Source organism: Stigmatopora nigra, chromosome 9 (assembly GCF_051989575.1).
Source record: "Stigmatopora nigra isolate UIUO_SnigA chromosome 9, RoL_Snig_1.1, whole genome shotgun sequence".
Taxonomy (NCBI): Eukaryota; Metazoa; Chordata; class Actinopteri; order Syngnathiformes; family Syngnathidae; genus Stigmatopora; species Stigmatopora nigra.
Genome location: NC_135516.1, coordinates 12,552,298 through 12,578,797, shown reverse-complemented (window position 1 = coordinate 12,578,797; position 26,500 = coordinate 12,552,298). Strand labels below are relative to the sequence as shown.

The 26,500-nt window shown below is 41.5% G+C and overlaps 1 protein-coding gene and 1 long non-coding RNA gene across 4 annotated transcripts; both read right to left on the bottom strand.

The window, feature by feature from the left end:
* Window positions 1–4,154: 4,154 nt before the first annotated feature.
* LOC144201178 (uncharacterized) lies at window positions 4,155–8,482 on the bottom strand. The gene is made up of 4 exons (XR_013327287.1): window positions 8,375–8,482; window positions 7,794–7,865; window positions 4,375–4,418; window positions 4,155–4,306 (listed from the first exon to the last, which is right to left on the bottom strand). It is a non-coding gene; the product is annotated as an uncharacterized LOC144201178 (long non-coding RNA).
* Window positions 8,483–19,749: 11,267 nt separating this feature from the next.
* gata6 (GATA binding protein 6) lies at window positions 19,750–25,580 on the bottom strand. 3 transcript variants are annotated; one of them, XM_077725032.1, is made up of 7 exons: window positions 25,432–25,580; window positions 23,876–24,890; window positions 22,680–22,852; window positions 21,391–21,516; window positions 21,223–21,310; window positions 20,751–20,839; window positions 19,750–20,247 (listed from the first exon to the last, which is right to left on the bottom strand). In XM_077725032.1, exons 2-7 carry the CDS (start codon window positions 24,822–24,824, stop codon window positions 20,104–20,106), a joined length of 1,569 nt encoding a protein of 522 aa, XP_077581158.1. In that variant the 5' UTR covers window positions 24,825–24,890; window positions 25,432–25,580; the 3' UTR covers window positions 19,750–20,103. The 3 variants fall into 3 exon arrangements, with proteins under 3 accessions (XP_077581158.1, XP_077581156.1, XP_077581157.1); XM_077725030.1 differs by having other exon boundaries at window positions 23,876–24,895; window positions 25,432–25,567; XM_077725031.1 differs by lacking the exon at window positions 25,432–25,580 and adding an exon at window positions 25,110–25,297 and having other exon boundaries at window positions 23,876–24,895.
* Between the last annotated feature and the right edge of the window lie 920 nt (window positions 25,581–26,500).

The window sequence follows — 26,500 nt, the reverse complement described above, 5'->3', positions numbered from 1 at the left end:
TTTAAAAGTCAAGGGTGTTTTTTGTTGATATTTTAAAACACGTTTTTGGGACATCCAGGACCCTGAGAACCAATTAGTTTCAAAATAAAAGGTTGCTGAATAGACTGACGGGCAAATAAAAAAGTTAGGGATGGTGTGCTGGAGTGCTGGCTTTGGTTTTTAATTTGAAAGCTTATAAGATTGAATTTAAACAAATAAAAGGGAAGACTGAATCTTCACTTTCATTGAAAGTGACATTGTAGACTCAAATGACCAGATTTTACCACTAGGGGACAGTGTTACACAAGATGAAAAGTTGTACACAGAACTTGACCTCTTGACCTTCTGCATGTTTGTTAGTTGAAAATAAACTTACCTTTGCATGAGCCAACATGTCCCTGAGGGAAGCAAAAAAAAAACTAATTAGCAAGCAACTTGTTAAAAATTCACCGGGATTGACATATCCCAAAACATGCATGCTAAGCTAATTAGATGCTAAATTGTCCCTATCCATGAGTGTTATTGGTCTATTGTCTCCTTGTGCCTTGCGATTGGCTGGCCACTGATTCAGGGTGTCCTCCTGTAAATAGTCGGGATAGCCTCCAGCACCCCCCGCGGCCTTTGTGATGATAAAGTGGCTCGGAAAATGAATAGATTTATAAATTTACGATACCATTCCAAAATGCATGATTAAAAGTACTAAATGTACTACGAAGTACAAAAATACTACAGATAAGGTCATGATATATCTTGTCCATTCAAGGTCGTCTTTAGAGGACGCCATTTTTGGACACCCGCAGACGAGTTTATCTTGCGGCAGATATTTTGCGGTCAAGGGGGCGGGTGGTCCGCCCGTTGTATAGGGGGGGCTACGCAAGGTCTGGATGGATGGATGGCCCTGTCTGTTCCTGGGAGGGTTGTGGCCCAAGGCGGCCCACCCGGGGCCCACCCACCCACGTCTTAAGGTCCATGGCCCCGCCCCCCCCCCAACCCCTCTTCATCTCCCTTCACCCCTGACATCAAACGTGTGGTATTATGTTGATCTATGGAGATGGCCCGCGCCGTACTTTTAAGTGAGTCGGGCCAGGTCCGTCGGAGGATTTATCTCTGGGCCAGATTAAAGGCGTCTGACAAACAAAGGCCGACCCGCGGGGTCGGCGGGGGTCCCGAGCGGGGAACCAGAAGCGCGTCACCGTCAGAGAGACTCACTTGGATCTATGGTTGTCCCCCCACCCCGGTGTCAAAGCAGAGGCCGGGGGACAGAAGTCAATCATGCGGGTCTACTTTTTGGTTTTGGGTGATATTCAAATGAGGATTAAATACATGTACAGTAATCCCTCGTTTAGCGCGGCTTCACTACATCACGTTTTTTTGGGTTAATTACATTTTTTTGTGGGTTTTTGTTAGTTTTTCCCTTCTTAAAAAATTGTAATTGCATGCTAAGCTAATTGTACACTTACCTATGAATGTTAGCATAAATCATTGTCCATTTCCTTCCGCCGGGATAGCCTCCAGCACCCTCTGCAATCCTTGTGAGGATAACCACTATGGAAAAATCAATGATTGAATCAATAAATAAGAAAACAACAATAAAATTTACACAAATTTAATTATAACTGGTTCAAAAAAGAGGATTCGGACATTTTTTGATGTTATTTATGATATACTGTCTATCAAAAAAGCAGTTAATTTATTAGTCAATAAATTGTGGCAGCCTTCTTAGGAGTATGTATATTTAAAAAATATGAATGTTCTATTTTAATTTTTAATTTCAAAAATATATTTATTTTAATTTAAAAAAATAATGTATTTCATTTTTTAGTATTAATTGGCTCAAAAAGAGAATTTTGAGTTTTTAATATCATCAGAAAACCAGTCAATGAATGAGTTAATTGACAAAATAAAGTTCCATTCTTCATATAGCAAAGCATTTGCCATTCCCTGCCGACTTTTTGGCCGCTTTGCCCTTTGCCCCCCGTCCCCATTCGTCACCACGCCATGTTTTTCGGCACAGGAATGCCGTCTCGCTTCCCTATCGCCACGACGACGACGACCACATCTCCAATTTTCCCCTCCTCTTGTTATTTTTCGTCATTTCAACCCGCTCCAATTCCTTTTTGTTTTCCTTTGGCGGTGACGTGGCGGCTACATTTTGTGTAACGGTCCCACCAGGAAAACAATCATTTATATTCATTTGGAAGCCAGTGGTGGGTGAGACTAGACGAGGAGAAGAGATAGGATCGCTATCGGGCTTGGCCCATACGCTAGCGGGGGTGACGTGAACTTGTTGGTGCTAAAAAAAAACATTAAGAGAGAGAAAGAGAAAGTGAGAGAGAAAGGGAGGCCAGCCTTGGATAAGACATCCCTAAATCAGGGTAACGCACTCCCCGGAATGTACCTTGGCATGCTTGGCGCGTTCATTGCACGTGGGAATATTTGTCTCACTTAGTGTGTGAGTGTTGGCTGATGGGAAGTTGGAGAGAGAGAGCGAGAAATACGGGAAAAAAACCCGAAAAAAAACTTAAAAAAATACAATCTTTGCATGTTTTGATGCTGAACACACCCAATTTAGCATTTAGCAATTAGCAATGTCCGATTCAATGTAATTGTTTGGTCCGACTGAGTAAGTAAACATTCCTTTTGTGAGACGCTTATCCTCATAAGGGTTGTTAACAATGAGTAGCGGGCAAGGGAACACCCGGAATTGGGTGCTCGGACGTTTGGTCGCCGGACGTTTGGTGACAGAGAGTTTACTGTTGAAAACAGCTCTCAAAATTATGTTCATGAGAGAGAGTTTAATATCTAAGTACTGTTTAATATCCAAGTACTGTTTAATATTGAAGTGCTGTTTCATATCTAAGTACTGTTTAATATCTAAGTACTGTTTAATATCTAAGTACTGTTTAATATCTATGTACTGGTTAATATCCAAGTAGTGTTACATATCTAAGTACTGTTTAATATCTAAGTACTGTTTAATATCGAAGTACTGTTTAATATCTAAGTGCTGTTTAATATCTAAGTAGTGTTTAATATCCAAGTACTGTTTACTCTCCCTGGGCCGGCGTGGGTTTTCTCCGGGTACTCCGGTTTCCTCCCACATTCCAAAATCAAGCTAATTGGACACTCTAAATTTCCCCTAGCTATGTGTGAGAGCGCGAATAGTTGTTTGACTCCTTGTGCCCTGTGATTGGCTGGCCTGTAGGCAGCTGGGATAGGCTTCAGCACCCCCTGTGACCCTGAGATGAAATACCTGAACATATTATTTTCCCTTATGAAGTACATTTAAAGAAACTTATTAACTATCCATCATAGAATTTAATGTGTAAATGTGTATGTGTGTGTGTGTGTGCTGGAGGGCCAAGCCTCGCCCCTGTAGTGGGAGGAGAGTCCAGGGTCGGGTCAACGTGGAGCGAGCCAGCGGAGACGTTTGAGCCTGGCACCACCTAACACACACTCACAGACAAACAACCTTGGGAATGGCGGCCAAAACAGAACAGAATGTACGTTGAGGAGGTCCTTTCTCCTCCCTTCTTCTCTCAATCTCCACGTCGGAAAAGAAAATACAACAAACTAGCAACGTCAAAAAAGCACCGAGGAAGTTAATACTTTCGCTCTTGTTAAGAAAAATTGATTTTTTTAGCCTGGCGGTAAATGTTTCACTCCCTGGGGTCCCGGGTTTGAATCCAGGTTGATCCACCTGTGTGGAGTTGGCATTTTCTCTCCTGGGCTAGTGTGGGTTTTCTCCGGGTACTCCGGTTTCCTCCCACATTCCAAAAACATGTTAGGCTAATTGTATGCTAAGTACGAGTATGAGAATGACTGGTTGTTTGTGATTGGCTGGACACCTGGTGCACGGAGTCAGCTGGGATGAGCTCCAGCACCCCTCGCGAGCCTTGTGAGGATAAAACGGTTCAGAAAATGAATGAAAAAATATTTAAGAACTGGCATCCACGTTAGTTTGTTGTAAAAATCAACTTTTGTTTTATACACTGACTTCATTCGACCACGCCCCTTTTTATGCCCTAAACCCGCCCCCATAGCCTACGGCCCGAGTGTAAGACGACTTTAGAGCCTAACTTCCAAATCTACAAAATGTACCTTGTTTGAAGTATTGCTAAGGAGGGAAATTTAAGAAAGGCCTGTTCAGAAAATAAATTTTGGCTCGCCTGCAGATAAAACCCCAAAAATGGCTTTTGTGTTGGAAGCCACGGCGCCATTTTGATGCGGGTTGGTTGATATTTCACAGGCCGCCAACATGGTCCTCGCTGGCTAGGCGAGAAAGGAGGGAGCGGAGAGAAAACACGGGCGCCGGATTGCGAGCATTCTGCAACGGATGAGGTCATGAGAATTTGGAACGTGGCGCTGTTTGTTGGACTGATGAAAATGACTCACCAAAGGGACCTCCACACGATTGGTCACCGAGAGGTCGCCGCCATCTGAAAAAAGACAGCCAGAGAGCCAGTGATAAATACACAATTAATGAATTTCACATGGCGGCACGGTGGGGGAGTGGTAAGCACGTCCGCTTTGCATTTTTGTTTTAAAAAATGGATTCACTTTAACATCTGATTCACATTGAATGTGGATTTAATGTCAATTAATGTCAATGGCAGTGGATGAGTTAAAGTCAACCTATAATAAAACAAACTAATAATAGATTAGGTTGTGGGCAGGTGAATAAGTGGTTAGTACGTCGGCCTCGCAGTTCTCAGGTCCTGGGTTCGAATCCACCTATGTGGAATTTGCCTATTCTCCCCAGGCTTGTGTGGGTTTTCTCCGGGTACTCCGGTTTCCTCCCGAATTCCAAAAGCATTCATGCTAGGCTAATTGTATGCTAAAATCCACCGAGGTATGAGTGTGATTGGTTGTTTGTCTTCTCGTGCCCTGTGATTGGCTGGCTGGCCCATTCAGGGTGACCGCCACCTAAAGTCAGTTAGAATAGACTCCAGCACCCCCGCAACCTTTAAAATGAGACGAAATGAATAAATACGATGTTTAGCAGTTAGCACGTCCACCTCACAGCTCACAATCATACGCTCCAGCACCCCCCGTGACCCCACAAGGATAAGCGGAAAGAAAACGACTGTACAAATTTCCCTTTCTAAACTTCCCCCCACCCCCCGACTCCCCACGATAAATGATGTCGCCATTCCGAATGCGGGTGTGGGAACGCAACGAGCCTGGGGAGCTATTTTTCCCCCTCAAAAAAACTTCAGACACTGGCGTTTTCCACACATCCACCGGTTTTGGACCCCGAGCCTCAAAGTAATCCGGCCGTCCTCTCTCCTCTGGAAGCCCCCCAGCCCCCCACCTCCGACCCCCCGACAGGAAAGCGGCCGTGGGCCGACGCGGAGACAGCCTGACTGCGCAGGCGGCCCGGCAGATGCACTGGAGATAAGTTTGTATGTGTAAGCTGGGCCGCGACCCTCGGCGGCAGGACATTGACCAGATCCTGTCAGGGAGAGGGCAAGAACCTGGGCCCAGTGCCTCCTCTCCGACACCCCCCCTCCCTTCCTCGGGCCTACTGTCTCCGTCCCCCGACAAGCCCAGCGGGGGCCACATAACCCCCTCCCAAATGACTTGTTTGTGACATCACAACCAGAATTGATAGCACAGAATATCACAAATGACAGAAAACAATAGCGCGATTAAGCTAACAGACTACAAAAATCTACATGAGATATTTTTAATGGGGATTTTTTTAGTGGGAGTGGCTAATTAAATAAATATATCTAAAAAAATGTCTATTTTTTTCAGGAAACCAAAAAATGGAATTAGTTGTATATATGATGTTTATAAAATAATAATAATCAAAATAGTAGAATAGCACAATCTGTTTAACTGAAAATGTAGGCAATTTTTTAGCAAATAATTTAGACCCAAAAAAAACAGTTTTGTCAAAAAAAATTGGTTATGACATCACAACCAGAATTGATAGCACAAAACATCACAAATGACAGAAAACAATAGCGCGCTAATGCTAACAGCAAAAATCTACATATATTTTTATGGGGATTTTTTTTGTGGGCGTGGCTAATTAAATAAGACTAATTGGGATCTAATTTCACTATTAACCCTTTTCAGTCTGTTTTTTTTATATAATTAAATCAAAAAATGGTTGTGCAGACATTTTAAGGACACTTTGGGGAAAAAATTCCCACACTTTTAGCTCATTTTTTTCCCTTTGTTTTCTGTCAAAAAACCCCAATGGCCGCCGCCATTGAGCCAAGACTTGCCACAACACCTCCTGTATGCACAGTAGACACAAACACACACTCATGCTGCAGATACACACAATGGGTCCCCAAGATAACCCGCCCCCGTCCCCCCTGCAGTCGCCAAAAAAGATAATGGACACAAGCGTGTGACAGAGACGCCGGGACAGTTAAAAAAAAACACTGTCCTCAGTTCCGTGTCAGCACTTTTTGGGATTTTCTTTGGCGGGAAAGGAAACGCGGAGACTGGAAATAAGAACTGGCGACATCCGAAGATTTTGTTGGCTGGAGCGAGGGGGTGAGCGTGCGAAATTTTTGATTATTTTTGTGGAATATGGGCCGCACAAGAAGCTTGAGTTGAACCTACATTGCACTTGTCGGGTTTAAAAATGACTGGCTCTTATTTTAAGCTTCAAAATGTCAGCAAGTTTTGGTTTATTTAAATATGTTCATTCATTTTCCATTGTGGTTTCTGGGTTCTCGATGGTCGCGGGGGTGCTGGAGTTTGTGCTAGCTAACTTTGGGGAATAAGCGTTAGCCAAACGAGAAAAAACAATCAGAGTCATATTTAAGAATAATTTAGTGACTACAACCAGCCTAGTATGCATGTTTTTGGGATGTAAAATCTAAAAATAAATATATACAAATATTTTCTGTTTTCCACTTAAATATTGAACATCATTAAAAACTATATTTTGTTTCCTATTGAAATTAAAAAGCACAATTAAAAGACATCTTCCCTTACTAAAATTAAAAATATCTCAAATAAACATTATTTTAGGTCTATAAAAAACTGACTATTTATGGCGTTTTATCCAGTTAAAAAATAAATAAATAAACTACCATTTAATTCACCAACGCCATCTAGCGTCGACACTGTGAACTGCAACTGAACGTAGGTTGAACTCACTCTTCTTGTGCAGGACGAGGATATTTTAATCACTAATAAAAATATATTTTGGACGCAACTGAATCAATCTTTCCGGCCTGATGTCATCAACGTGTCTCCATTGTATTGACCAATCCCCCTGATGGGCCTTTTGGGGGAGGAGCCAGCCATCCGAGACCTCGTCAGCCCCGCCCCTGATTCACGAGGAAATTAATCTTTCACTTGACATGGCGCCTCCTCCGCTTGACTCAAAAGGAGAGAGCGAGGCTTCCCGGGAGCCGAGAGGTTAAACCCGCTTTGTCATCGGATTCTAGTGGGAGGGCGACATGTTTGTGGGCGGAGTCTGACACTTCTAGGAAACATTATCGGTGCTTCTCAGGAGAATTGAAAACTTGGCCTTGTGTACTTCATCTCTATCTGCTAGTTAGGGAAAGTGTTTACTATAATAGTACTATAAAGTTAACATTAACAGAATTTACACAGAGTTAAACATTTATGAATAATCTATATTAGTAGTAATACTCAGAATAAAGTATATAAAAACGACAATGCAAAACTGTTGTTAGCTGTGAGGCAATTTTAACATGATTAAAATACATAAATATTTTTTGTGAGTTTGATTCTAAAGACACGAACTGAATTAATTTCCATATTTAATAAAAAGAAATATAAATATAACTGCTGCAGGAATAGTAGTAGTGACTTACCGCTGTTGGTCCATTAAGCCCCGCCTCCTCGGCTGCAGCATCATGTCCACACATCAATAATCTCAAGAGTTCCTATGAATTAGAACATAAAATAAAATTAGTAGCCTGTGGAAAGTATTAATCATAATTTATTGGTTAAATTTCCATCCTATTTTGACCAACCTTGATGAATAAGAGGCCATTTTTTCCTGATTGACAGCCAATCATAGCGAAGGGCCATGTAGATTATTCAACTAGCCTAGCCTAGCATGTTTTTGGAATGTGGGAGGAAACCGTAGTACCCGAAGAAGACCCACAGAAGCCCAGAATCAACATTCAAACTCCACACACAAAAATCCAGACCCGGAATCGAACCGTAGATCCCAGAACTGTGAGGCCAACATGCCAACCACTAGTCCACTGAGCCCTACCAAAACACTAAATTAAAATCTATATTTTTTTGCACATCTTTTCACATTTTTCATCACATTTTTGCACTCCAATCCGACAGTGACCTGGCATCGAACCCACGGCCCCCGAACTGCGAGCCCTAGGCGCTAACCACTCATGTCTATGTAATAAATTGCCTTAAATTTCCTCACCTGACTCATCAAGTGCCTCTCCCAAAGCCTTCCTGTGAATTTCCCGATATGTTCCACATCGGGAAAGTAAGGGGAGATCCGGTCTAAATATTGCCCCGGGTATGATTCAGCCTGAAATTGTGGGCTTATGATTCATCCGTCAGGCCCTGCCGTTTGTCACCGGGACAACTGGAGGGTGGAGACTTGAGATTTGTGTTTGCTTATTTCTTGTCAGAAAAGAAGGGAGTGTGAGCAGAGGCTTTTTATAGCTTGATGCTTCAAGGGCAAAGGGTTAAAAAGTCAACAACTTCCTCCGTCCGCATTCATTTGGACTTGGAATGGTGGCGCTCTTTCCACAATCAGGCTACTGAGTGGACTTTAATGATTGGATGATTATTGAAATTGGACGATATGATCATCTCCTGTTTAAGAGGCCAGCTTGTGAAAGCCACAAAAGTGGAATATTGGAAAAATGTCGTAAAATCTCCTGAAAATTATCTTTTGGAATGAGTTTACTATTATGGCACGGTGGAGGAGTGGTTAGCATGTCTGCCTCACAGTTCTGAGATCAAGAATCTATCCCATCCGATAGTTGGGGACAATTTAGCAAACAATTAGCCTAGCATACAATTATCATAACATACAATTAGCCTATTATACAATTATCCTAGCATACAAATAGCCTAGCACACAACTAGCCTAGCATACAATTAGCCTGGCAAACAATTATCCTAGCATAAAATTATCCTAGCATAACATTAGCCTAGCATAAATTTATCCTAGCATAAAATTTGCCTAGCATAAAAATTAGCCTAGCATAACATTAGCCTAGCATAAATTTATCCTAGCATAAAATTAGCCTAGCATAAAAATTAGCCCCGCATAAAATTAGCCTAGCATAAAATTATCCTAGCATAAAATTATCCTAGCATAAAATTATCCTGTCATAAAATTATCCCATCATAAAATTATCCTAGCATAAAATTAGCCTAGCATAAAAGTATTTTAGCATAAAATTAGCCTAGCATAAAATTATCCTAGCATAAAATTAGCCTAGCATACAATTAGCCTAGCATAAACTTAGCCTAGCATACATTTAGCCTAGCATACAATCAGCCTAGTCCAGCATCTTATTTTGAATTTAAAAAATGACCATTTTAGGATTTTGGGGATATAAATCCCTTCCCATGATCGTCAATGGAAATGTGACTTTGCAAATTGATATCTAGCGCTTTTTTGGTTTTTTTCATCAAGACCAAAATACCAGTGATGTATTTTTTCGCCCTCCACAAATCATTAGATGACTTCATTTCCAATTAGCATGTGAACAAGCTTATTCCCCGAGAGGGAATCTTGATACGACTCACTTCTTAACTCTCGGTGCTCTCTCAGCACGGGGATATTATTTCCTCTTCCAGGAGGAGAAGGAAAAAAAAAAAAAAACAAAGAAGACGTCTTTCACCACTTAAGCATGCTTTGGTAACAAAGTTAAAAAAAAAGAGCCAATGAGTCGGCAGCTCAAAAGATGAAAAATTCCCCGAAAAAAAGCCTACTGAGGTATATTAAAAAGGTTTCTGAGGTAGTTTGTTGTTTTTGTTGTTGTTACAGATAAGAAATGAGAACTACTTTCTTCCTGTGCCTTACTTCATTTTCCCCGATGACGTCATTAGATGATCACTTGATGTCAAAAAAAAATTCTAGCCTAGTTACAGTAACTGTAAGGTAAATATGAAATAAAAATGCAAAATAAATAAATATATATTTTTTTTAAAGTCAAATTTTTAGTGTACTATGAGAAATGTTAGATTTTGGTATGTTACTATATAAATTAAAAACAAAATTCCAAGCCACGCATTGACTAAAACAGGGGTAGCAAAAACGTGGCTCACGAGCTGCACCCGGCTCCGGCTATTTCCTTTCACATCCTATTTTGTATCTACTGTGGCTCTTTCTTTTATTGTATTCTTGCTTAAAACACACTCAAAATTCATTAGGGCCCATTTAAAAAAATATATCATAAATTATATCTAAAAAAATATTTTTTTTCAGGAAACACCAAAGAAATGGAACCTTTTGAATATATATTTACATAACTATAATCAAAATGGTAGAATAGCGCAATCTGTTTAACTGAAAATGTAGGCCATTTTTCAGCAAATAATTTAGACAAAAAACACAATTTTGTAAAAAAAAAAATTGGTTGTGACATCACAACCAGAATCTACATGTCTTTTTATGGGGATTTTTTAGTGGGCGTGGCTAATTAAATAAGACTAATCAGGATTTAATTTCACTATAAAACCTTTTCAGTCCGTTTTTTTTGGGATATAATTAAATCAAAACTAGTTTCGCAACCATTTTAAGGACACTTTGGGAAATATTTTCCAGACTTTTAGCACAGGTTGAATCAGGCCTAATGTGGGCATCAACGACGTGGACATCCGCCGGGTAAAAGATTGTTGGGGTTGTATTTACCCGCCTTTCATGTCCTAATCCTCCACTTATTGCCCACACAAACCGGCCGGGACCGGCGCGGCGCGGCTATTGTGTGCGCCGAGCCGACACGTCGCCCTCTCAAAGGTGTGTGTGACTAACCTGTACTGTACCAAAGAGCAAACACGCCATCAAAGACCCGCGCGCCGGTTGTCTGCAGGTGACAGGTCAGTCCCGGGTCAGGGGTCCTTTTCAGGTCGACTAACCGGCGGGAAATATTTGACCCGAAACCGGCGGCCTACCATTAGGTAACCCTTTCACGCCCAGATTATTTTTTTTTTTTCATTACTTTATTATTATTTATTTGTATGACTTGGCTCCCGCGACCCTAGTGAGGATAAGCGAATGTATGATCGTGTATCATTTATTCATTTGTATGATGTGGGCTGCATGCAGGGGTGCCGGAGCTTATTCCCTGCCAATTGCATTTTATTTAGTTTTTTTTTTAAATTATTTACTATTTTAATTCATTTTAATGGCATGAATGCTGTTTTATATTACCATGTATGAATGTATGTATAGTGATAAAAATAAGTCATTTAATAAATGATATAATAATGATTCAACTTGGGTGAGTGTGTATGTTCTTCCCGGGCTTGTGTGGGTTTTCTGCGGGTACTCCGGTTTCCTCACACATACCAAAAACATGCATGCTAGGCTAATTAGATGCTAAATTGTCCCTAGTTATGACAGATGCTCTGCGATTGGCTGACCACCGATTAAGGGCGTGCCCATAGTTAGCTGGCCTAGCCTCCAGCGACCCTAAAAAAACCTTCTGAGAATAAATACATCAACGAAAAATTGAACTGCTTATCAACATCACCCAACTCTAGTATAGAACACTATTTGATTCCCAAAAAATAATAATAATAATAATTAATTTCCTATCCCTATTTGACATGCGCCATAATGGAAAAAAAATCTCTCCCCTTAAATTCCTTTCCCAAAGGTCACGACTTAATGAAATTTGAAAGCATAATGCTCTCTTCATGACAGGCAGGCGCTCAAACATATTTGTTAAGCATCATTTTTTCCCACTAATGAGAACACCGAGCGAGTGGACACGAAACAGACATTTTCTCCTCATAAACATGGCCGTCATATGATTTGTACTCATATATATGTGTGTGTATGTGTGTGTTGTACTGCTGTGTGTGTGTGAGTAATTGAGTGATGGAGAGCAGGGCTCCGACGCCTCTCTCTATCTGACTGGGACATTATCGGAGGGGCTGTCAGGCGAGGGTCCGCAGCGGCTTGACTGGAATGCCGACTGCAACTCTGCGCACTTTCTACGTGGGACCCTGGACGGTAAAGACCACCCCCCACCCCCTTAAAAAAAGGCCTCCTCCTCAACTAAAGCTCAGGCAATCAGTCAACAGGACCCCAGGGGCCATTTTCTAAAACAATCACTCTCTCTAAGTAGTCAAGAGGTGCCAGGGCTAATTATAAACAAACTATTGATGTCCGACTAAGGGATTGTGCTAGACTGTGCCAGTGTGTGTGTGTGTGTGTGTGTGTGTGTGTGTGTGTGTGTGTGTGTTTCAGGGTCAAAGGAAGGTTCTGCTTGACCGAGCGTTCAATTGGCCGTTTAACGAGCGTCGCCCAAAGTGTGCGTTAGCGACAAAAGACAGCTAAGGACTGCTAATGATAGTAGGAAAATTACCGTAATACCTCGATTATTGTGGTTAATGGGGCAGGGTGGAGTTATTCTGTAAAAAAAATTATTTGGGATACTTGGGAAATGAAGAATATTTGTATAATATATTACTTTGAATTTTGGAGAATTTTAGTTTCAGGGAAAGTAATGGAAATGATGCTAATTTTTGTTGTTGTTGGTGTAAGTAAAATATTTATCGGGAAAAATAAGGGTCATAGTGAAAGAAACACAAAAAATGAGAGTTAAAAAGGATACAATTAGCCTAGTATACAATTAGCCTAAGATACAACTAGCCTAGCATACAATTAGCCTAATATACAATTAGCCTAGTATACAATTAAGTTCACATCCATTTTAAAGGGGAAGGCTAGCATTGAGTCATCACATTTCACCACCATTGACAGCAATATACGTCCAATCCAATTTGACTGGTAAAATGGTCCTATCACTACCAACCCTCCCAGCCCAAATGGCAGGGACATCTAAAAAAAATTTAAAAAACACCCTAAATAACCTCAAATTTTACCCGATTAGCCTCCTCTATTTACCAAATAAAAGCAGCCAATAATTTTCCCGAACAAAAAGTTTACACACCCCCGCATTAGAAGGTAAATCACGTTAGAGATTGCGAGTGTGCGCGACGTAGACGGGGGTGACAGACGCTCCACAGGGTCCAAAAAGCACTACATCCTCCTCCAGGCTAAAACAACAACAACCTCCGAGAAGCTATCGCTAACGCTATGACACATTGTCTGATTGGAGAGAAAGAGCACCATATTTATTTTGGTCCCAACTCCATTTTCTTTCCTTAAAGTCATGCAGAAAGAAAACACACACACACACACACACATATACACACACATAGTGGGGGCCTGGCTCAGGGGCCCGGAGATGTGTGGGAGAGAACTGTGCAAACGGGAAAGGAATGGCGTCTGAGGAGAAGGAGCGTCCTCCCCTCGTACGCCCGTCCTCTCTCTTTTTCCAACCCTTCTTCCTTTGAATGCTCCAAATGCATTGTGGGAAAAGAAGGGTGGGGGTGACCGACTTCACAAACGAGGTGACGTCTTTGCGGGTGGAAGGAAGGTTAAGGAAAAGTTGGGTGAACTCGCAGAAGAAGTGACGTAATATCCCGTCTGTGAAAAATGGCTCGGTGGAAGAGTGGTTAGCACGTCGGGCTCGCAGGTCTGGGGTTGTGGGATTGACCCCAGGTGGGCTTTCACTGTGTGGAGTTGGGATGTTCTTCTTGGGCTTATGTGGGTTTTCTGCGGGTACACCGCTTTCCTCCCACGTTCCCAAAACAGGCATGCTAGGCTAGGCTAGCTGGTTGAACACTAAATTACTACTAGGTACAAATGATTGGTTGTCTTTGTCATTGTGCCCTATGATTGGCTGGGCTACCGACGTCCACTGCCTGGTGCCTGGAGTCAGCTGGGATTGGCTACGGCACCCCTTGCGAGGATAGCCAGTTCAGAAAATGAATGAATGAATGAAAAATGACTCCTCCCACCAGCTCAATTGTGCACAAAGTTGCATATATACATATATATGTATGTATATATACACACATGTATATATATACATATATACATATACACACACACACACCTATACACATTATATATATATATATATATATATATATATACATATATAAATATGGAATTATAATAAAATAACTAACCGATGCCTATTTTGCCTGTTGCTCCCCGTGTTATTATTTTATTATTATTACTTTAAAATAAGTTTGTTCTTGGTATTTGATCAAATAAAAAATTGCCCTGCTCAAAACATGACTCATATATTTCTATATTTTCTTTATGTCATTATTATTACTCTATTGCATGTTTATTCTTTATTGTACTTTTTGGCAAGTGCGATTTGTGTGATGTGTACCTGTGACGTGGTAATCCATTTTGACACGAAGATCTTTTCCATCGAGGCTGGTGTTTTGGTGTGGGTAAATGTCCCGCGCGTGGGATACGAGTGGGTCGGCCAAAGAGTTGCGGGTACGCCTTCCTCCCCTCTGACAGAACACCTTCTGCGAGGGGTTAAATAAATGTTAGTGATGTGATAACCAGTCTGTTTATTTGGGGGCCTCAATAGCGGGCCCACTCGGGTTTCCTCTTTGATGATGATGATGACCACGGTGATGTCACCGTGCCCACGCCGCTTCGGGGCTCTCCCCGTCTAATGATGAGTTCCTTTTCTTTTTTTTTTTAGTTGTTTATTCTTTTGGACCAGCGCCAAGTGGAGTGAGCAACATTCCTTATTTTGTGCTGACTTGGCGCGTCGTTATTGTTGGGGTAAATATTTGTCAATCGATTCAAAATTGCAAATCAGCTAGGATAGGCTCAAGCACCCCCCGTAACTGTTGCGAGGATAAGCGGTTTAGAAAATGAATGAATATATATAAATATATATAAATTGTATTCATGGAGGACAGATTTTTATATTATCAGAAACCAAGAACTAATTTTATACATTAAAAAAATTGTAAAATAGGCAACAACAGACAAAATACTTTTTTACTTATTTTTTTATAACTATAGCCTTAAAAAAACACCAAATAAGCTGCTACTAGTCAGAATAAAAAGAATAATATAATATATAAGTTGCAATTTATTCAAACTCTAAAGTGTGCAACTTATAGTCCGGAAAATACGGCACAGGTCATTGATTTAATGCATAAAAAAATTCCAAACTGGCTAAATTTGATATTTTTATAGCTGCATAGTAAAAAAAAAGTCTTCTGGGAAAAGCCATACATTGCCTTCGTGGGAAATCCATAAAGATTAAAAAGTACCTGACATCATTGACTCCGCCCACATGGTCAATGATTGACAGATGAGAACAATGGGGGAGTTTCACCTGGAATATGTTACCTTGTAAAAAGTGGGACACTTTCAAAAGACTGTGATTTTTTTATGACATTGCTAAAGACGGCCATTTTTTTTTTTAAGATTTGACATCTCCACGCCGACGTGGTCTCGCCCTCTTCCTGTTTCCTGGTGAAAAGCACGGTGCGGCGAAGGGTGAGGCTTGGGGTGAGTTTCAGTTCAAAGTTGAAAAGGGCACGCTGGCAAGCCAATGGATTGGCAGCCATTCAACCTGAGACGTTTTTTTGTCCTTGACAACCGTCTGCTACGATTGGCTGACGCAAAATATGATGTCGTTCTCCGGTATGAAATTGACGTTTCGGGAATGGTAGCTCGCGCAAAAAATGTCTCAAGGTCGGAAAATACACGGAACGCCATCGCGGTGAGTCTTCTTGGTAAAAGCCTGGTTCCAGAATTGGATTTTTCTCTCTGAATTTCACAATAAAATACAAAAAGTTGTACTTTTTGAAGTAACTTGCTTGTTCTTGAGACAAAATATTCAAAACAGTGTTTAAAAATATGTTGTAAATATGCCAAATAAGCCTGTAGTGCCACTTAAAATGACATTTTTTTACTTCTCCCAAACATTTATTCATTTTCTTAACTGCTTTATCCTCACTAGGGTTGCAGGGGGTGCTGGAGCCTATCCCAGCCAAGGGGGAGGACACTCTGTATCAGTGGCTAGCCAATTACAGGGCAAAACGACCAATCACATGTACAGCTTGGGAAATATTACAGTGTAAATTAGCTTAGTATGCATTTTTTTTCAATGTGGGAGGAAACCAGAGTACCTGAAGAAAACCCACACAAGCCTGTGGAAAACATGCCAGCATATTTATTGTTATTATTTATTATGTTACATATTTTCTTTACCTGGGTTAAAATCCAGGTCGGTCCACCTGTATGGAGTTTAAAGTTCTCCCCGGGCCTGCGTGGGTCTTCTCTGGGTACTACACATTCCAAAAACATGCATGCTAGGCTGATTGGACACTCTAAATTGCCCTTAGCTATCAGCGATTGGTTGTTTGTCTCCTTGTGCCCTGCCATTGGCTAACCACTGATTCAATGGGTCCCAAGTCATTTGGGATAGCCTCCAGCACCCCCCGCGACCATAGTGAGGCTAAAGCGGTTCAAAACATGAATGAATGTTTGTTGTTGTTATTTGTGTACTTGATGGTGAAGCTTTAAAATCTCATGATACTTGTATAATGACAATAAACAAATTTAATTGTCCAGATCTCCATCCACGGCACTCGAAGGGTTAAACGCCATTCTCGCCTCTGTTTTGATTAGCCCAGTGCAAGTGAAAGTTTGACCCCTCATAAGTGCCTCGTACTAATAGCCCTGCAGGAATTCCACGGAATCTTGTTTTCATAAATGAGGACAGGAAGCGCTAACAGTGGACGCATAAATCATCCTCCAGCACCCCCTTCTTTTTATAAAATTGACCACCAGAGTGTTATGATAATAAATACGTAAAGCCCAGATGGGTGTCAAATGGGCCCCTACCGAGGGACGGCGACGTGCCCAGGGAAGTACCCAGCGCAATTCCCACATAGTTGCCAGCCAGGCAGGAAGAAATGACAGACATAATTTCCCCTCCTGGCGATCAAACGCGCTTACATTAACGCGGCCGATGTAATCTGCGCCACCAAATGATTGGACGCGCCTCAAATTGGGGACTATTTGGAGGAATTTCCTCTCTTTAGTGCACTGGCTTAATTAACCGAGGGGGAAAAAAACAGGAAGTTTTAAAGTCAAGTCTATAATGAATCGGTTGGCTCGGCCAAAGGGTCCGCTTGGTCAAGTTGAGGGTGGGGGGCGGGGCCGTTTTCGAGGAAACGGGACTCCAAGTCGCTGAGTTCAAAAATAAGCTAAATAACACTAGTGCGCACTACATTGGGCTAAAGCAGGGCTAATGGACTAATGGCTCGCGAGCCGTATATGGCTGCTTTGATGGGAAAATATGACTTTTTGCTAACTGGAAAGCTAAAATGTACCTTTAGACTCGGGTTTGTTAACGTCAACTCGTTTCATGAGGGTCTGACTATTTTATTCATATAATATTTCTTTTTTTTTTTTAAATAAATGGATTAAAAGAACTGGGCCTGAATATTCATTTTTTATAGATCTAAAACAATGTTCATTTGAGCTTTTTTAAATATATTTTTAGATTTTACTAAATGATTTTTGAACTAAAAACTGAAAAAATGGATTAAAAATGACAGTTATTAATTTAAAAGGGGGAAAATCAGTAAATTGAATATCCAACTATACTCTTCGTTTGAATTTGATCCTAAAACAGAAAGTCAGCACTCATGATTTACTTTCCCGGGCCACACAAAATGATGCGGTGGGCCAGATTTGGCCCGCGGACCGCCTCTTTGACACAGAAGATTCAACTTTTGAGCTCTCATTAGCTTTAGCATTTTTCAATAACAAACAATTCAGCAACAGATTCAATGCTTTGGTGGAAGCCTTCCCCCTCAAAAAATGGATGCTTATTTTAGCTAAAAAGGGAGGAATTGCATCAGCAGGTCATGTTGAACTTAAAACTAGGGGAATTGACCATTTTTTCTTTTTTAAAAAAGAAGCCATTTGGACTCACTTGATTTGCAGCAGAGCAACTTGACATCCAAGCGTCTTTTTCTTGCCTTTGGAACGGCGCCGTGAAATCACGTGAGCGATGCGAGTAGTATTCCCCACCGTCAGCGTCCAAGAAGCTCTCTCGGAATGTCGGCAGTTCAGAGCGAGGTTAGCTCCGTTTTTTCCTCCATATTTCGAGGCCTTTTTCGATGAACTTCATGTATGGGAACCCGAGCCGGACGCCAAAAGCAATATACGTCTGGCCATAATTCACTCACCGGACCGGCTTTAACTCGGACAATAATCCTCGTTGCAACTATTACACATGAATATGAATATGTTCATTAATATGTACTGTCCCTTATTAAAGAAATCAAACGCAAAATATTGTTGTTTTCTTTGCAAACACAACGGCATCCAACATGTGTTTTCCTGCACGTTCAATCAATGTATTTCATTCAGGTGCTTCTATGTTGTCACTGAAAGCTCATTGGTTGAACTGCTTCGTCTGGATTGGTTGAAAAAAAAAACCTGGAATGGATTTCATGGACTCTGACCTGAACTCAAGTTATAACAACAACAACAACACTGTTGGTTACTTTCAATGAAATACATATAAACAACTATTGTTTCTTCACATTTAGCAGTATCTTTATATACCTTTACCCAGGGCTGCTCATTCTGTCAATCAACTAGAGCAACTGAGAGTAACATTTGACCAAGTTAGTTTCCACGGCGACATAGCAAAGTGCCCACCATCATGCTAACACTAGTTTAGACATTATTATCTGACTTAATTAACATACCTGGAACTCAATAGCAATTAGCATACACAAACTCCAAAAATAATTTTGTAAAATCTAAAAATATATTTTTAAAAAAGCTCAAATAAACATTGTTCTACATCTATAAAAAAACCTGAATATTCCGATCTTTTAATCCAGTTCTTTTAATCCATTTATGAAAATAAAAAAAAATCTAAATATTATATCTAAAATGGTCCAGCCCACGTGAAATCAAGTTGACATAATGTGGCTCGCAGAAAATAGATTGTTGCAGCATAAAAGTGTGTACACCTCGTCAAATCTGTAAATATGCGACTCCAAAAAACATTTCTAGCGGTTGCTTTAATGCTAAAAGCTAGCTAGATTAGCCTTGTTCATAACTGCCATGGGCCAAGTGCAATCGCCAGCGTCTCCGTCCTTATCTTTCCCTTAACTTCCAGTGTTGCGTCCCACCCACCCTGGCGCCTAGCTAAATGCTCCAATACAAGCCGAGCGTACACACAAGGGCACTCCTCCGCAAACTTCCACGTTTCTCCACTCATACACTCGCAACCTTTTCCTTGAAAACACTCCCATTGTTTCGAGGCAACGGTGACGTCGCCGCCGTACGGTGCGTCACCGCTAGCTCAAAAGGTTGTCCTCGCCATGTTGTTATTTTCTCATGAGTAGCCCAACCCGACCACGTATTCAACTTCCTGCTGTTAAAATGCTGAATTAACAAAAGAAAGACAGAAAAATTGAAGGCATGAACTGTAATCTTGACCTCCAATAACCCCAATGAAGTCCAGATCATCAAGATATGCTAACAAGCAACAGCTAATTAGCACAGGAAGCTAGCCATGGGCAATAGAGTACAAAAAATGGCCGATTACGTCACAGGAAAGACTTTGAAGTTGAGTTAGCTAACGTGAATTGATAGTTTTAGTCATTATTTCTATTTTGAGGGTATTTTCAGTGGATGTGTGACGCCAAAATGAAGAGATAAGAAACTTTAGCGCATCTATTCTAAATCCATAACTTTATTACAATCATCTTCTCAACAATGGGAGATTCATAAATATTCTTTTTTTTTGTTTTGATTCTTTAGGCGTGATGATTCCAGTTGTGAAAAAGACAAAAAAAAGAAAGGGGGGGGGGGTCTTTTGAGTATCCATAATGTGCTGTAAGGAGAGGAAATCCATTCTCTTTCACACTTGTGGAGGTTCTACGTCCGACCCCCGAAAAAAAGCACGTCCGCCAAAACCACGGCGCTCGCAAAAGGCCCCGCCCCTAAAATCCGTGCGGGTACCTCCTGGAGGCGGTCCTTCTCCTCAGCTTCGAATCCCCCCCGTGGAGTAGTTCCACCGTCTGCTCTCAAGCCAAAGCCATGGGGCACCAGGGCTCCCCCCTCACCGAGCCCACGTCGGTGGCCTGCGCCAGGCCCACGGCGCCGTAAAGCCCGTCCGGGTACTTCAGCGCCGAAGCCTCTCCCGAAATGGGCGGAGCCGACGAGCTGACCTGCGAGTGGGACGTTCATTTCATCATTTAATCGAAGACAACCAATCATAGCTAAAGTTGGGCAATTTAGTTTGTCTAGCCTAGCATGGATTTTTGGAATGTATTCATTTTCTGAACCGCTTACCCTCACAAGGGTCATGGGGGGTGCCTATCCCAGCTGATTTAGGGCACAAAGCTAATTTAGTGTGTTCAACCAGCTAGCCTAGCCTAGCATGGAGGTTTTTGGAATTCATTCATTTTCTGAACCGCTTTATCCTCTAAAGGGGGTGCTGGAGCCTATCCCAGCTGACTTGGGGCTCAAAGTGGGCGACCTCTGAATCGGTGATTAGCCAATGGCAGGGCACAAAGAAAGTTAGCTAAAGTTGGGCCATTTAGTGTGTTCAATCAACTAGCCTAGCCTACCCTAGCCTAGCATGCAGGTTTTTGGAATGTGGGAGAAATGTATATAAATATATCTATACTATATTTGTCATATTTATTTATGTGTAGACTTGTAGACGTACCTGTGTAGAAGGAGAGCCGTTTTTGGAGCAGTCTTCAGAATTGGATGACGATGTGGACGTAGGCGTCATGGCAACGGAGTTGCTACTTCCTACAAATCAAAAAATGACAATTACATAAGTATTAATTAAAAAATGTCCAGCAACAACAACAAAAATCACTAATAACAAGCTATCGCTGTATTATGATTCTAAAAGTGTGTGTAGAAAATAATGAACTACTAATATAACATTAATTTCAACAAATTGCAGGTTGAATTTTATCTTCTTCTTATGTAATTAATGATATTTTCCTAATCCACTGCTAGCCAATAAAAACCAGGCACCAAAAATTGGACATTTTGGTTTGATTATAATTGTAATATTAACAAAATACCTTTTCACATCAAGTTAAAGTAGCCTATTAATATAAAAATTAATTTCAGATGAACTTTTTGTTGCGAATTCTAAAAATAAAAAGTCACTGCTCACTCACCTGATCCCCCTTTAGTTTTATTCAGCGTTTTGGGCTTCCTTTTTCTGGTCTGGATGCCTTCTTTCTTCATGGCCAGTGGCCGTGGTACCTGGCAACATAGCGGCACCCTCATTTAGCACCCTCATTTAGCATCCCGCGGTAAACGCCAACAACGTCAATAGAACTGACCCCATGTAATTTGGTGTAGAGACCACAGGCGTTGCACACGGGCTCCCCTTCGGCGTTCCTACGCCACAACGTGGTGGTGCTAGTCTGGCAGTTGGCGCAGGACAGGCCGATCCGCCGTGATGTCGACTGCAAAGAGAGGGGGGGCCGGGTTAAGGGGGGGTCTTTAATTGACTCTTCTTTCTTATCCCGCTTTGTCACGTGCTTTCAAAACTAATTCAATCACACGTCTGGCACAAACGCAAAGCCGTTTCCCCGAACGTAATGAATGTTCCATTCAATCAGGAATGGAAATTTGGCGTCACGTTATTCGATTAGAGCAGGGGTGGTGAACATGTGGCTCTAGAGCCGCATGCGGCTCCTCGCCAAAAATGAATGTGGCTCTCATTTGTTTTAATCTACTGTGGCTCTTTGCGTAATATATATATTTTTTGTATCTACTGTGGCTTTTTGCCTTGTTTTGTGTTTTTTTTTTGCTGAAATCCACCAGGGCTCATTAAAAACAAATCATTAATTATATTTTTAAAAATAAATTGGCTGATTGGATTTTTGTTATGGTGAATAATATGGTTTTACCATATTGGCTTGAATATAAAACAGTGTTTTTCCATTGATATAAGACTGAAAAATAGTGGGTCGTCTTACATTCGGGGTCTGGACGTTATACCCATTCATAAAGCTAGATGGCACTGGAATCTTGTTGTTTTATTACAGTACATTGGTTCATTTACAGTTTAAATAGCAGAAGCAATTCACGTATAAATGTGATTGCAGTTTAGATGACATATTTAAATGTTCATAACATATTAAGACGTGATAGACAGTTTTTGCATGATTGGAAATAACATGCTTTTTCTCTCCAATATATTGTTTTCATCAATTGTTTCAGATGTACTGTTATTATTCTACATATAGAAATAGCATTTGGTCTTCCAAAAGACTTTTTTCCATCTAGTGTCAAAAAAGAAATAGTCGTCTTATATTCAGGCCAATGCGGTCATTGTGGAACGCGGCATCAAAACATTTTCATCAAGGTGACGGAGATTAGAAATTGTTACGTCTCATTTTCAGAAGACCGAGAATTCGTGGAATAGGGTGAAGGTCACGGAAGAAAAAAATAAGGTCTTTAAAGTCACAATTCTGATTACTTGGGGGAATTTTACGGTTTCTTATTAACTTTTCGGCAGGTGGCGAAACAACAAACGTGACATGGGCGCGCACCCAATCGTACGAGTCTGAAAATTCTGGGTTTTAGAAAAGCCAAGCATTTGACGGGAATTATGCCGGCTTACCGTGCGTTTTTGCGGCTTGATGAGCGGCCTGCTGAGTCCGTTGATCTTGCTGTAGAGGCCACAAGCGTTGCAGAGAAAGTGGCCCGTGCCGTCGCGTCGCCACAGCGGCGTGGAGATGGAGCCGCAGTTGACGCACTCTCGGCTTTCCGACATGTCGTCCAGAAGCTCGGAAACTGAAGGCCATGCACAGACAAAAAAAATGGCGTGAGCTCTTATGTTGTGTGCTCTGCTTGTATGAAAATTCTTATGAAAAATTTGAGAAAACACGTTCCTATTGGTCACTCTGTGGGATTATTCCCAATAAATTACAATTTTTTTAACTTTGGAATTAAAAGACGTCATAATTATCATGTGATTTAAATATCATTTGGTTATACATTGGTTGATATTTTATTGTTTTTATTAAGGAAAAGCAATGATTGCATGGCTGAAAATTATCATATCAGATATGATATACTTGGTCGTATGCGGTTAATTGAGGATTTATCTGGTAAAAATAATGTTAAAATGACTAATTTAAAGAAGAAATGTGTCAATGTTTTCATCTATATGACATGAACAAATAATATTTTAGACAGTTTAGGAGAGTAAAATATTAAGCTATCGTCATGCATTATAAATGTAGTCTTGTGAGGCACTGAAAATGTAATATTTAATTTAAAAAAATATATCTAGCCACGATATAACCAGAAAACAATTTTGTGTAAAGGAATGCCAAGAACTGTTTGACAGACCATAAGAACAATAATTAAATGATCAAATAAAGCTTTTATATTGAGGTTGAATCATTTTTTTGTTCTATGTACGACATGGATTTTCCAATATTTTGCTAGGTTAGGAAAAAATTGAATTATTTTGTGTCTTTAATTATGTGTGACGACATATTGCGTAAAAAAATGACATCAAATGAGAATTTTGGTAAACCCAATTCAATGTCAGTCTCATCACAAATAAAATGCCAGCAACCTTGAACAACATATTTTACTTTTACATTTAATATTACTTTTTAATCCACCAAAATATTTCTATGGATGAAAAAATAAAAATGACAATCTGTCATTTTTAGGCTTATGATTACGAGTCACGTACATGAAATGATATCAGTTTTTTAAAGAAATAGTCATTCAAATGCTTTCAACATAATTGACGCGTATCAACGACCAAATCCAGCAATGTATTAAAAGAGGCTTCCTTACCTCCATTGGGTCCCCGAATCAAAGGTGCTGCCCTCCCTTGCAAGGTGTGCAGCATGCCGTTGTCGAATGGACCTCCGGTCCAGGGCGACGGTAGCTGCGAGAGCTGCGGCCCGACATAGGGCGAGTAGGCCCCCGGGTAGCCGCCACCGAGTTGCCGGGAGAGCCCATATTGCTCGGCCCGGTTGGCCGCATTCAGCGCGTTGCCGTAGCCCACATCCCGGCCGGCTCCGTTGTTCATGGGCGGACTGGGTGGGTAGTGGAAGCGACCAGACGAGGCGTGCGGGCTCCCCGTGCCGTATGACGCCGGACTCTCCGGGGCAGGCTGGGACCACAGCGAGTGGCTTCCCGATGAGACGGCGTGGCCGTGGCCGTGGCCGACTCCGACGCCCACACCAACGCCGCCAACTCCGGCTTGAGCCGAGCCGCCGCCGGACGACAGGTAGGGCAAGCCGGGAATCATGGCACCCACCCGGGACGTGGGTACGTATACCGGTGAACTAGGGCTGGAGTGCATGTAACCCCCCGGGGAGGAATCGTATCCGCTCTGGCTCCCGACCGTGGCGATGGCCAACGTCTGGTACATGTCTGACGGGTCCACCAAGACCGCGGCCTTATGTGCCCCCGAGCCGCCTGACAGCACCAGCTTGCCGCCTTGGTCTAGATCCGTAAAGAGCGGCACGTCCTCGCCGTGTTGTCCGAAATGGGCGTACGGGTGGGGGTGGGGGTGGAGCTGGAGAGCTCGGCCGCCCACGCCTAGCGCCTCCAGCTCACCCGGGGGAGTCCTCAACTCGTCCGGCGGGGAGTGATCGCCACCGCCGACGCCGCCGCCGCCGCTCCGTCGTCGGCTCTCGTCGCCGGGCTGCAGGTAGCTCGGCTCGGTCGCCGGGGAGCCTGGACTGCTGGATACTTCTCGCTTGACCATGGACCAGCCGCTTCCGCCCAGGTCCATCCAGGAGAACTTCCCATACACTCTCGAGAGCTTAAGTGGAGGACTCGGAGCCAGGGAGTCAATCGTCTACCCTGACAAAAGGCAAAAATCAAAAAGACAAATGAGGTTCAACTCGAACCTCACGTGCACGCGCACACACTTTAAGTCATTTACGCATGGATATTCAACCAAAAAAAACTTTAAAAACGCATAGGCAGCAAATTCACAATAAAACGAGTTTCTTTTCCTTTTCACATTTCATTTTTTTTAGCTTTTTCTTTTAAAAAAAAATGAAAATCATCAAACCTCGATGGAAAAATCACCCAAAAAAAAAACCAAGCCGAAATTCCACTTCCACTTTTACAGTTGCACGATAAATCCCATCACGATCAGATTACTACTTCAAGTCGATCTTGTCAAGAAATCGGCTGTCATTACATTTTTTTTTTAAAAGAACAAAATCCCAACTCAATCCGCATGCCAAAAAATCGGCCAATACAGTACGTCTTCCACACGCCCACAAAAAAAGTAAGATAAAACTTTGATAAGAACTGATAAGACGAACGAGGATCTTTTTAAGAGTTGTAGTGGGGGCGGATGGGGGAAGGGGGGGTGGTCGTCCACGTACCTGATCAGTGATGTGCCATAAGTGTCACGCGCACACGCATGTTGTGTGGAGCGAGCGTCGTTTCGTGGTTTGCTCGCAGCGCGAATGCAGCCGAGCAAGTCACAGTGGCCCAACCTGGTTCGCTAGGGGGCGTGGCTAGCCGACAAAAGGGGGCGTCAACGCCTCCTGGGCCTCATCCAATCACGCTCGACTGACAACGCGTCGTTCGCTTTGACCGCTTCCAAAGGACACGTTCGTTTAGTTCCAATGGCACTTTTCAATTATAATAAGCAGTTTACAATCATTTTTAAAGATATTATTTAACATTGGAAAATTGGTTGGAATTTAACTTTTTCTTTTTTTCTGGAAGGGAGTAGATAAGTCAAATAGGGCGTTTTGTTATTTTTTTAAGCAAAGGAATGTTTTCAGCAGAATTATTAGAATGGGTGTTATTTTTGACTCCAATATCGAACAGCTTGTAATGTCTAAAATGAAAATAATTTGATGTTTTGATTGATTTTTTTGTCTTATTGAATCGAAGACGAATTAGATAAACTATGAGATTATTCGTTTATGTTAGAATTTTTCTTGATTATAACAATAATTTGTTTTGCATTTAACATGACATTCATATAACGATTCTGGTCTTATGAATACTATTTATGATTCCTGATATATTGTACTATGTTTTTCCTTTAGATTGTAAACTACTGGAAATTATTATTGTGTACATTTTCTATCCTAATTGTCATTCCAAAAACTTGCCAGTATTATTAATTTTCAGTTTTGTTTGTATCTTAATTTTGAACCAAATTCTGACATTATCCTATTTAAACAACTCATTTTAAATGACTTCACTTGACATCATTGTACACTTCTATTAAGAAACGGATCGAAATTCGGTTTCAAAATCAAAAAGAAAATGCATCACTATTTTCAAAAGTCGATCAATATGACGTCATCACACCATTCTTACCCGTCCAGCATTTCGAAGTTCGAACACAACGCAGTCAAAAAGTCCCCCCCCCCCCCTCCAATCAATCGGACTGTATGCAAAACCGAGCGTCAATTTCATTCGACGTCTGAAATA